Raw genomic sequence first — 12208 nt, forward strand, 5'->3', positions numbered from 1 at the left:
CACAGGCAATTAGTTATCACCTCTATTCTCCCATAGCACCTGTTTTTACCTTAACTCTGACACTTTTATTATTGTATTACAACTTAAATCTCCGCCATCCAAAGTCTGGTCCTTGGACCGTTAGCTGGGACCTCGTTTGAAATGCAGAATCTGGGCCCCATCCCAGACCTACAGAATCAAAACCAAAATTTCCACAAGATATCAGTGATTTATTTGCACATTCATCTTTCCCTGGTGGAATTGTGAGCCTTTCTAGGGCTCTCTTTTATTTCTGTCCCCAGAGCCCAACATAAGACTTGACGCTCAAACGCTTTTTAAGTTTTATTTGCAATACTTATAAGATAGATTTTAATTCCTAGAAAAATAAATACACATTATTAATAATAATTATCTGGCAGATAGATAATAGTACATTTCTATGTAGCGTTTTAAATTTTCATAATCAGAATGTATTACCTTTACAGATAGGAAAACAAAAAGATTTGGGAAAATGCATGTAAAATGTAAGAAAAAAGGTAAATTGTAGATACAATACATTCACAAAAGGAATATAACTGTGTTGAGCTATATTTATAAAAAGATGAACAAATTATATTAGGTTTTTAAAAAAAGACAACCTAACAGTATGTATCGATGATACCATGTTTGTCCTTTAAAAAAATTTGTGAATTAGCCGGGAGCAGTGGCTCACGCCTGTGTTCCCAACATTTTGGGAGGCTCAGGTGGGAAGATCCCTTGAGCTCAGGAGTTTGAGCTGGGCAATATAGTGAGACCCTATCTACATTAAAAGAAAAAATTTGTAAATAGACACTGAAAAGATACATATCAAAATATCTCTAATGAAGTTTGTTTTACAATTTTCTACATTTTACATTTTTTTCTAGTTTTCCTATGATCTTTATAAAAGCTTATCACTTACAAGAAAAAAAGTTATTTTCATTTTTGAAAAACATCTATACCCTTCACTAAGTCCCTTTACATTCAATGACCAAGATTTCTACAACACCCTGGGAAGTTGAAAGGTCTGAAAGTAACACGGCCATTACATAGACGAAGGCAGCAGGCCTTGGAAATGTAACCCTGATGGACTGACTCTGGGCTGGCGTTCTCCCACCCCTGCAGGTACTACAGACTCAGAGGAATGTGGCAAGTCAGATGCCAGCTTTGGGCAAAAAACCTCCTGTCATGTCAGGAGTCTCACCATGCCCAGTTACTTCCTCTGAGACAGTAACAGCAATAGGGGAACACTTCAAAGACAAAGCATTCAGAATGATTCATGCTGCACCACCTCCCCCTGGTGGCAGGCTCTGGAAATTGGCTTGAGGATAACTATTGCAATTGGTCACTATTTTTAAAATACATTTTCTGTCAAAATCACCCTTATTTCTTGAAATCATCAAAATCACTTTTTCTTTTGTCAAGGATTCAGATATTGACAAAAGACACAAAACCAGGACCTGGTGTCAACCAGACAATGCTCTGGATGATGCCAAGGGCAGTGTGGCTCTTTGCCTCCTGTCCTTGCTTCCCCACCTCTTCAAGTCTACAGTGGAGGCAAGGCACTATGTTCTTCAGCACCATCTTTCCTGCTGTGTCTCTATCTCCATCCACTTCCCTGAGCCTCAGAAAAGGGCAAGGTGTGGCTCACATACCCTCAGCCATGGCCTGGCATGCTGCAGCTCCAACATCAGACATCTAGGCACTAATCCTCCCCAAGACCCAGTCCTCAGGTTCAAGGCACTGATATTTCAAATATGTGAGACTGAAATACTGACGTTTCTTTACAAACATCAGGGTTTAGAATGTCAGTCTTCCACTGTGGGGCCCATGGTCTCCAGATACGCACAGCTTCCTTACTCTTCCAGGAAGAAGGAAACATTCAATAGGATATCTGAAATAGGAAGAAAGAAAAAATGGCATCATCACCTCTCCCGAGAACATAAAACACAGAGGCACAGCGAGGGTACCTTCCTAAAGCTTCCAAAGAGGTAAGCCACAGGGAGAGAAAGGAGGAGAGGAGACACGAAGGAAGAACACAAACCAGTACCTTGTACAAGATCTTGGTGTTCGTCTTTTGAAATTCGGTCCCAGGCCTTGGGCAAAGCTTGGATGTTTGCCAAGTCTCCCCACCGGATAGAGGAAAGAAGATACTTTCTATTCAGGTACCTTTCTGGAAGTTAAGGACTGCTCAAAAGAAAATGAAATATGCTGAAGTTAAAAAAACACCCTGGTGAGAACCAGAGGGAGCTATAAAAATGAAAGTGCAGATATCCTTACATTGTACCAGGTGGGCCTGATTCACCTATGCTACAAATATTTCCTGAGCAACTGTTTACTAATATGGCTTTGTGCTACAGGGAAAGAGGAATGAAACCATCTCTGAAATCTGGGATCTCAGTATGGTGAGGACAAAACCAGATCCTGGAAAGAAAGAACAAAAGTGACATGAGAGGTAAAGCTAGTGGAGGTTCAGAGGATAAATACACCCAATTCAGAGGAAGCAGGGACACCCCAGCTGGTAGGAAACATAAATGAAGGCACAGACGCATAGAATGAATTCAGGGAAAGCAAATCTTCCAGTCTGCTCAGCATGGACACCACATGGAAAGCAGTCAGAAAGGCTGAAAGGTGGGCTAAGTCAGAACAAAAAGAACACTGAGTACCAAGGCAGGGCTCTGAACTTTATCCCATTAGCAACAGGAGCTATTCCTATACTGTACAGTACAATTCTGATCCTAAGAAGCAGGATCAGAGCCAGACTTCCTGAAGGAATAGAGGTCATTAATTGGAGTCAGCTTAGAGGGAAAGAAACTAGACAGAGAAACCCGTCAAGAGGCTACATGCAATTAAGAATCCAAGTGAGAGGTAAGAAGCCATGTAAGCAGCAGAGGGGACAGAGAAGGAAAATCAAAGAAGCACCAAGGAAACAGAGGGAAAGGACTTGACGAGTGACTGTGTAAATACTCTAGCACATAGCAAGTGCTTAGTAATGTCAGCCGCAGTTCTTGCTCCTTCTGCCCATGTTCCTGTTGCTGTTACTACTGCTGCTACCAACACATTTTTTTTTTTGAGACGGAGTCTCACTCTGTCGCCCAGGCTGGAATGCAGTGGCCAGATCTCAGCTCACTGCAAGCTCCGCCTCCTGGGTTCACGCCATTCTCCTGCCTCAGCCTCCCGAGTAGCTGGGACTATAGGCGCCCGCCACCTCGCCCGGCTAATTTTTTGTATTTTTTAGTAGAGACGGGGTTTCACCGTGTTAGCCAGCATGGTCTCGATCTCCTGACCTCGTGATCCGCCCGTCTTGGCCTCCCAAAAGTGCTGGGATTACAGGCTTGAGCCACCGCGCCCGGCCTACCAACACATTTAAAAGGGAAAATAAGCTGGGCGCAGTGGCTCATGCCTGTAATCCCAGCACTTCGGGAGGCCAAGCTGATAGGACCACCTGAGGTCAGGAGTTTGAGACCAGCCTGGCCAACATGGTGAAACCCTATCTCTACTAAAACTACAAAAATTAGCCGGGTGTGGTGGCAGGTGCCTGTAATCTCAGCTACTTGGGAGGCTGAGGCAGGAGAATTGCTTGAACCCGGGAGGTGGAGGTTGCAGTGAGCCAAGATCATGCCACTGCACTCCAGCCTGGGCAACAAGAGCAAAACTCTGTCTCAAAAAATAAATAAATAAAAGAGAAAATAGGGCGGGTTCTACAACTCAAGGAAAAGGGGGCTGAATTTGACGGCTAGATTGAGGAGTTCAATTTTAAACTTGAGTTTGCAGTTCCAAGAACAATCCAGTTGGAGGCATCTGCAGGAAACCAAAAGTCAAGACTGGAGACAAGAAAAATTCACATGAAGGCAGAAACCTAAGCCAAAGGCTAAAATCAGGTATCAGACAAGAATTGGGAGACCAGGCATGGTGGCTCACACTTGTACTCTTAGCACTTTGGGAAGCCAAGGTAGTAGGATCATTGAGGCCAGGAGTTCAAGACCAGTCTGGTCAACACAGCAAGACCCCATCTCCTAGGCAAAAAAAAATTTTTTGAGAGAAAAATGTTAGAGCTTCAACTAACTGGTCTTTCTGCTTTTACCCTTGCCCCTACTACCCCAAATCTTACCCTAGAACGAAGCCAGAATGATACTGTTAAAAACATAGGTCTTATCCTGTTACTCCTTAATCAAAAGTTTCTAAGAGCTTTTTCTGTCACTCCAATGCTTTTTCTTTTGGTGGGGGTGGGGGCGGTTTGAGACAGGGTCTTGCTCTGTCACCTAGGCTGGTGATAACACTCAGGCTGGCGATCATGGCTCTCTGCAGCCTTGACCTTCCAGGATCAAGCAACCCTCCCAACTCAGCCTCCTGAGTAGCTGGGACTAAGCTGCACACCATCATGCCTGGCCCAAAATTATTATTATTATTATTATTATTATTTTTTGGAGACAGAGTTTCACTTTATCACCCAGGCTGGAGTGTAGTGGCACAATCTCAGCTCACTGCGGCCTCAACCTCCCCCAGTTCAAGCAATCCTCCAGCCTTACCCTCCCGAGTAGCTGGGACTACAGACTACAGGCACATACCACCACGCGTGGCTAATTTTTGTATTTTTTGTAGAGATGGGGTTTCACCATGTTGCCCAGGCTGGTCTCAAACTCCTGGGCTCAAGCAATCCTCCCACCTCAGCCTCCCAAAGTGCAAGGATTACAGGCATGAGCCACCACGCCCGGACCCCAAATTCTTTCAAAGACCTTCAAGGCCCTAGAAAGTCGAGCCCCTCCGTCTTTCTACCCTCACCTGCTATTAGGCTCCTCCTCATACTCTAGTCTAGTCTCCTCACTATTTCCTGAATAGACCACGAATGTTCTTACCTCAAGGCCTTTGCATTTGATGTTTCCTCTGCCTAGTAGCTTTCTCTCCCCAAATAGCTCTTTCCCTTACCCTCTTCAGATCTTTGCTCGAATATCACTTTCTCATCAGGCCTGCTCTGACCACCCTATTTTAAATCACAACCCCACCCTCACTCCTCACTTTCCCAGGTTTATTTTTCTCCATAGCACTTATCGCCATCTGGCACTCTACTTTCCTTTTTTAATGCCTGTCTCTCCGCACCAAGAATAGTGCCTGACAGGTAGCAGCGACTCAGTAAATTATTAGAGGAAGGATTATACAAAGGAATGCAGGAAGAATCCAGGTTCAGGAACCAAAGAGAACTGACTCAAACTATACAGTTTTCCAATCTTGTGAAAACTGAAATTTGAAAGACTTAGAACAGCTCTGGCCATGACCTGAAATGTGTGCAAAGGATATGACTTTCGATAATGTCTCTCAATATCCTGCAACCATTCCAACATGAAAGCCACAGAGGGGCTCACTGCTGAAGGCTGCAGGATGGCATCAATGCCAACTGTGTCTGCATGCTGCTCATAGATCTGAAACACACGCTCCACATGGCTGCTGACCACGTCTCGCACCTTGAGGAGGATGGCTCTGCAAGAAACAGTCTGACGTTAGGCAATATCATGAGACAGGTATAAAGGAAGGTTTCTCAATTTTGGCACTACTGATATTTTGGACATGATTCTCTGTTGTGAAGGGCTGCCCTGTACATTGTAGGACGTTTAGGAGCATGCCTGGCCTCTACCTACTAAACGACAGGAGTAAACCACACCTATACCCTTCATAAGCCATAACAACCAATAATGCCTCTAGATGATGCCAAATGTCCCCTCATAGAAAAACCATCTCCAGTTGAGACCACTGGTCTAAGGAGATTAGTGACGGTGCCTTGGATGTAGGGGTGGCTCAAGACTCAAGAAAGGGGCTGGGTGCAGCGGCTTGTTGCCTGTAATCCCAGCACTCTGGGAGGCTGAGGCAGGTGGATCACCTGAGGTCAGGAGTTTGAGACCAGCCAATGTCCCAAAACCCTGCCTCTACTAAAAATACAAAAATTAGCCAGGTGTGGTGGTGCATACCTGCAGACCCAGCTACTTGGGAGGCACGAGAATCATTTGAACCCAGAGGCAGAGGTTGCAGTGAGCCAAGATTGCATCACTGCACTCCAGCCTGGGTGACAGAGCGAGACTCCATCTCAAAAGTAAATATAATTTTTTTTTAATTAAAACTTCAAAAAAAAAAAAGCCAGGTACAATGGCATGCCTGTAATCCCAGCACTTTGGGAGGCCAAGGCCGGAGGACAGCTTGAAGCCAGGAATTTGAGACCAGCCTGGGCAATATGGCAAGATGGTCTCTACAAAAATTTTTAAAAATTAACCAGGTATGGTGGCATGCTCCTGGAATCCCAGTTACTCAGGACACTGGCAGGAGGAGTTAGAGGCTACAGTAAGCTATGATCATACCACCGCACTTCAGCCTGGGCAACAGAGTGAAATTATCTCTAAAAATAAAATAAAAATAAATAAAAGACAAAATATTAAGTAAAGCACTCATATTGTTTCGTGAAACATTCCAGTGATATATGCATGTATGTGTGTCTATGAATGATACAAAATATATTTCTTCCTCTAAGTCAAGGTCCAAAGTCTGAAAGCCACTGAACTAGAAAAAACCAAGTGTCTCTTGGGTGGTAGGCTTTGACAGGCAGTGTTCTATTTTTCAAATTGAGATATAATTCACATACCATAAAATTCACCCTTTAAAAGTATACAACTAACAGGCTGGACGCGGTGGCTCACGCCTGTAATCCCAGCACTTTGGGAGGCCGAGGTGGGCGGATCACAAGGTCAGGAGATCGAGACCATCCTGGCTAACACGGTGAAGACAGAGTGAAACCCTGTCTCTACTAAAAATACAAAAAATTAGCAGGGCGTGGTGGGGGGTGCCTGTAGTCCCAGCTACTCGGGAGGCTGAGGCAGGACAATGGCGTGAGCCCAGGAGGCGGAGTTCGCAGTGAGCCGAGATCGCACCACTGCATTCCAGCCAGGGTGATGGAGCGAGACTCCATCTCAAAAAAAAAAGTATACAACTTACAGCAAACCTGTTCTGTTAATACAATGGTATATAAATGTCATTATAGGCCAGGTGTGGTGGCTCACACCTGTAATCCCAGCACTTTGAGAGGCTGAGGAGGGTGGATTACTTGAGGTCAGGAGTTCGACACCAGCCTGGCCAACATGGTGAAACCCTGTCTCTACTAAAAACACAAAAATTAGCCAGGTGTGGTGGCAGGCACCTGTAATCCCAGCTACTCGAGAGGCTGAGGCAGGAGAATCACTTGAACCCAGCAGGTGGAGGTTGCAGTGATCTTGCAGAGGTTGCGGTGAGCCAAGATTGTGCCACTACACTCCAGTCTGGGTGACAGAGTGAGACTCTGTCGGAGGTGACAGATAGATCTAGCAACCATATGATCCTCTACATAACTTACCCATCATTTCATGAGTTGCTTTACCTCTCTGATCTTATCTTTTTTCTTTTTTTTTTAGAGACAGAGTCTCACTCTGTTACCCAGTCTGGAGTGCAGTGACACAAACATGGCTCACCGCAGCCTCGACCTCCTGGGTTCAAGTGATCCTCCTGCCTCAGCCCCCTGTGTAGGCCCTGTGCGACCACAGGTGCACATCACCACACCCAGATAATTTTTTGATTTCTTATAGAGTCAGGGTCTCACTTTGTTGCCTAGGCTTTGAGACCAGGCTGGTCTCAAACTCCTAGGTTCAAATGATCCTCCTGCCTTTAGCTTCTCAAAGTGCTGGGATTACAGGTGTGAGGCACCATACCCGGTCTCATCTTTTTTTCGTTTTGCTTTCCTTTTTGTGGAGAATGGGATCTCACTATGTTGCCCAGGCTGGTCTCAAACTTCTGGGCTCAAGTGATCCTCCTGCCTCTGCCTCCCTAAGTGCTGGGATTACAGGCTGAGCTGCCATACTCAGCTGATCTCATCTCTTATCAGGCCTCTGCTCCTGTCATACTTTTCTCTTTTTTTGACACAGAGTCTTGCTCTGTCACCCAGGCTGGAGTGCAGTGGGACAGTCTTGGCTCACTGCAACCTCTGCCTCCCGGGTCCAAGAGATTCTCCTGCCTCAGCCTCCCCAGTAGCTGGGACTACAGGAGTGCACCACGACACTCAGTTAACTTTTTTATTTTTAGTAGAGACGGGGTTTCACCATGTTGGCCAGGCTGGTCTCAAACTCCTGACCTCAAGTGATCTGCTTCCCAAAGTGCTGGGATTACAGCCATGAGCCACCGTGCCGGGCCAGTCATACTATTCTCTATGCACACTACTCACACCCACGTCTTGACTCTGTTTACACCTTTTCAACCATTAGGTTTTTAACATCACTTCCTCCCCAGAAGCTTCCCCCCTCCACACAAGCCATACTTATCAATATCTTAGGACATCCCACAATTTAATTCACTGATTGTTTATTTCTTCTACTCAACTAAGAACAGGAACTAAGTCTGGTTCATTGTTGTATTCCTGGCACCTTGTGCTTGGCATCCCACAAGGTGCCTAATGAATGTATTTTGTACAAATAAATAAAAGGAAAGTCCTCATCTGTGACAGTTTCCTATTAGTCTATGACAGTTTCCTATTAGTCTATGGCACAGACGCTACATACTGGACCTTTCTTTTGTTCTGGTTCAAGGAAAGGCCACACATGCCCTGTCTCTCCTCTGTCCTCGATAACCTATAACTCTCAGCCTGGGCAACATAGTGAGACCCTATCTCTACAAAAAAATTTAAAATTAGCTGGGCATGGAAGTGCACGCTTGTTGTCCCAGGTACTTGGGGGGTTGAGGTGGGAGGATCACTTGAACCAGGGAAGTCAAGGTTGCAATGAGCTGTGATTGTGCCACTGCACTGCAGCCCGGGTGACAGAGCAAGACCCTGTCTCAAAAAAAAAAAAAAAAAAAAAATCTGTAACACAGATACTGGGTCTGACAACAAGCATATCAGAACTTGAAGACGTGCTACTACTGGGCACAAAGACACCAACCTACAGCAGAACAAAGCGGTGATTAAGAGCTCTAGCTTTTGTGTCAGGCACACTTGAGTTAGAATCCCAGCTCTACCCTTTTCTGGCTGTGTCATCAGGGGCAATCTGCTTGAGCCTCAGTTTCCTACCTGCATGGAATTAAGTGCAGTAAAGTCACAGATATGTTGAAGAGCCTTTATAACGTAATATACATAAAGCCCTTAGCTCTAGCACCTACTAAGTTTACACAGCTCCTCATTGCCTTTTACCAAAGAAAACTATAGGGCAGAGCTAATAGGCTTTCTCCGCTCCTTTTCTGTTCTTCTTTTGTGACTTCCACTAAGCCCACCACTGCCATGCCTAGTCTCTGACAAGGAAAATGCCAGAAAATGGCTTTCTGACAGAGGTCTCACTGCCCCAGATGATAAGTGAGGAAGGTTGAGATACCTCCAAATGCCACGCTTCAAGGAGAAAAACACCTTCTGGACTGATACTAGCTACATATAAAACACCTCGTTTTAAAATCCTTCCACCAGGAAAGAGCACTACGGAGCTGCTTACAGCCTTTCCCCTAGCTTGTCCAGGACGATGTCACCAGCCGCCAGCTGCTTGCGCCTCAGCCGCTCTTTTAAGTCTGGGAAGGCCCGAAGCGCCGGCACATCCTCGAACCGCAGGTTCTGTGCGGCCTGCAGCTGCTCCGCCAGGTTGCTGAGGGAAGACAGGAGGGGCTGGCAGTCCTGCAGGGCACTCTGCCACAGGCCCTGCTGCTCCTCCACCACCAGGAAGCACTTCTTCAGGGCCTCCTGCACGGCAAGCAGAGGCCGGTCTTGAGTCATCTTCTGCTGAAAAAGATAAAAATAGAAAATAACCACGTTGGGGTGGCAAGTCAGTCCGGGAGGCACAGGGTCGAGGGTGGGCGTCATTTCCGTCCTCGTGTTCACACAGGAGTTGTCTCACCTCCAGAAGTGGTTTTTTTTGTTTTTGTTTTTTTCGACACGGAATCTCACTCTGTCGCCCAGGCTGGAGTGCAGTAGCGCTATCTCGGCTCACTGCAACCTCTGCATCCCGGGTTCAAGCAATTCTCCTGTCTCAGCCTCCCGAGTAGCTGGGAATACAGGTGCCCGCCACCACGCCCGGCTAATTTTTGTATTTTTAGTAGAGACAGGGTTTCGCCATGTTGGCCAGGCTGGTCTTGAACTCCTGACCTCAGGTTTTCCGCCCGTCTCGGTCTCCCAAAGTGCTGGGATTACAGGCGTGAGCCACCAGCCCCGGCACTGCCTCAGCTTTCTGAAGGAGACCCTGGCTTCCCCTTGGGAAGGGTAACCTGGATAGGGCAGTCTCCTGCTTCAGAGGATTCCCGGCGGCCAATCGCCGTCTCTTCTCTGACCTACAGTCCTGTCTCCCCTGCCCGAGGCTGCCGGTCGCGTTCCTGAAACCAGCGGAAAAACTTAAAAGTCAAGACACCCAAAGCGTGAGTACCACGCGCCCAGTCTCTCTGCGCATGCTCACAGGCGACTGCCCCCAAAGCTCCTCCGCAGGCCTGCAAGGCTATTGAGTCGCGAAAATATATCATAGTACCGAAATTACTTCTGGGTACTGTAGTCCAACATGTGGATTGGCCACTCGGCTTGAAGCTTCCTTGGGACTGGATGTTGGGACCGTCCAAACACGGCGACTTTTCATTTGTCAGCCTGCGGCAGTTTAAATTGGGTGGCAGTGGTGGCATGTCCTCTTAACTGTGGAGTCTTTTCCTCTCAGCTTGCGCCTCCGGCTGTGCCTTAATGACATTTTTGACATTGTGTATCACAACCAACTAGCAAAAACTAGTGAATCACGGGCTCCTGACGTGGCAGCTCTGGCTGAGATGCAGGTGGACATCCTAGGTGCCCAGGGAGGTCGGGCACATTGGGGAGTCGGGTGAAGGAAACCCTGAAACCGAGAGGCTGGAAGCCCAATTTGCCCAGCATAAAAACACCTGCTGCGGGAAAGCCTACATGAGGTATGGGTTGTCGTCCCCTCTCATCTTGGCCATCTAACTGATGGAGATCCTTAGGCACCCAGCAGACTCGGGTGTCACCCCCACCACCCACTGCCCAGGGCTGACCTTGGGCGGAAGAGCGACATTCAAATATTTTTTGTATATGGAGCAACAAACCAGGGTGGAAGAGAGAGAGAAAGGACTTTCTAGGAAGGGCCAGGCTTGCCAGGGTTTCTATGCTTGGACTGCTCTGTCCCCAAGCTCGCTGGTGCCCATCAGGAGCCTGCTTGGCACCTTTGCTTATTTCTTTGATTGTTCCTGAACTCAGAGGGGGAGAGGCAAGATTATCACTCCCATAGCCTATAACATGCACGCTTAAACACAAACAACCCCTCTGACATGGCTTCAGACCGCATCCACAGGTGAAAAGCACCAAATCCAAACAATCAGGCCACAAACCTGTCAAGAGCTCGCCGGTCTGGCCGTCCAGTCGTCGCCCGCCTTGAGACTCAGCCTGAGCTACAGCTTCGAAACTAGCCTCTAGCCTTGCTGGGTCTCAGCACAACCCTTGAGCAATCCAACCCTGTGGCCGTGGGCAGATGCAAAGATGCACAGTTAGCACTTCCGACAGGACTGCGGCTCAGCGGGGTTCGAGGTCTACACGCCCATTCCCAGGCCCACGGCCAGAACACCCAGAGCTGCCTCCTGCCCTGGGCTCCCTGGAGTGTGGTGGCCGCGGCTCACGCTGCAGTCACCGCGTGGCCAGCTGCCAAGCGCCACTACTCGCACCTGAAGTCGCGGCCCCGCGCTGCACACCCAGTCGAGGCGCCAAGACGCGAACTGGACGGGAGTGGCCGGCCCGCGGGCGAGCGAGGAACAAGAGGGTTCTCCCCATTCGCTGCCCAAACTGGCCAGGGGCTGGCGCGCCCACCCCAAAGCCTGCACCCCGGCCCCGCTCCCCTGTCATTCCGCCTCGGCCCCTTCCAAACCCTGTCGGGGCTGCTCTGTCTCCGCCGACCCTCCACTTGCCCCAAGTTCGGCCTGGGGAGCTTGGGGCCCTGAGGAGCGCCGACGTAGGCAGCCAGCCAGTCAATCAGTCAGAGTGTCACGGCGGCCCCTAGGCTACTCAGTGGCAGCCATGCCTGGAAGAAGCAGCCGCCGGCCCCGGAGCAGAATCCTACAGCCGATCTGACCTAGTCCGCCCCTAGCCCTCCAGAGCTTGGGGTAATGAAGACCCGCCGCAAGGCCTGCCGGGAGTCGTAGTTTGTATAGTTTGCAGCCGGCCAGGGCGGAGCCGGGTGAGTTGGTGGGG

General features: G+C 48.2%; 1 protein-coding gene across 9 annotated transcripts; it reads right to left on the reverse strand.

Moving 5' to 3' along the window:
• Nucleotides 1–308: 308 nt before the first annotated feature.
• Nucleotides 309–12141, reverse strand: C1H1orf109 (chromosome 1 C1orf109 homolog). Of its 9 annotated transcripts, none has more exons than XM_031667079.1 (6): nt 11926–12141; nt 11356–11479; nt 9480–9760; nt 5293–5472; nt 2048–2166; nt 309–1891 (listed from the first exon to the last, which is right to left on the reverse strand). In XM_031667079.1, exons 3-6 carry the CDS (start codon nt 9752–9754, stop codon nt 1854–1856), a joined length of 612 nt encoding a protein of 203 aa, XP_031522939.1. In that variant the 5' UTR covers nt 9755–9760; nt 11356–11479; nt 11926–12141; the 3' UTR covers nt 309–1853. The 9 variants fall into 9 exon arrangements, with proteins under 9 accessions (XP_031522939.1, XP_031522935.1, XP_031522936.1 ...); XM_031667075.1 differs by lacking the exon at nt 11926–12141 and adding an exon at nt 10497–10695 and having other exon boundaries at nt 11356–11903; XM_031667076.1 differs by lacking the exon at nt 11926–12141 and having other exon boundaries at nt 9480–9757; nt 10506–11903.
• Between the last annotated feature and the right edge of the window lie 67 nt (nt 12142–12208).

This window comes from Papio anubis, chromosome 1 (assembly GCF_008728515.1).
Source record: "Papio anubis isolate 15944 chromosome 1, Panubis1.0, whole genome shotgun sequence".
Taxonomy (NCBI): domain Eukaryota; kingdom Metazoa; phylum Chordata; class Mammalia; order Primates; family Cercopithecidae; genus Papio; species Papio anubis.

Excerpts from the sequence above, each read along its gene's own strand:
- C1H1orf109 (XM_031667075.1), bottom strand. The coding sequence starts at position 10,601 with ATGAAAAGTCGCCGTGTTTGGACGGTCCCAACATCCAGTCCCAAGGAA. Across the intron at positions 5,473-9,479 it reads GACAAGCTAGGGGAAAGGCT|AGCCATCCTCCTCAAGGTGC; the intron begins GTAAGCAGCTCC and ends TGTTTCTTGCAG. Across the intron at positions 2,167-5,292 it reads GAGAGACATTATCGAAAGTC|GTACCTGAATAGAAAGTATC; the intron begins ATATCCTTTGCA and ends ACTTCCAGAAAG.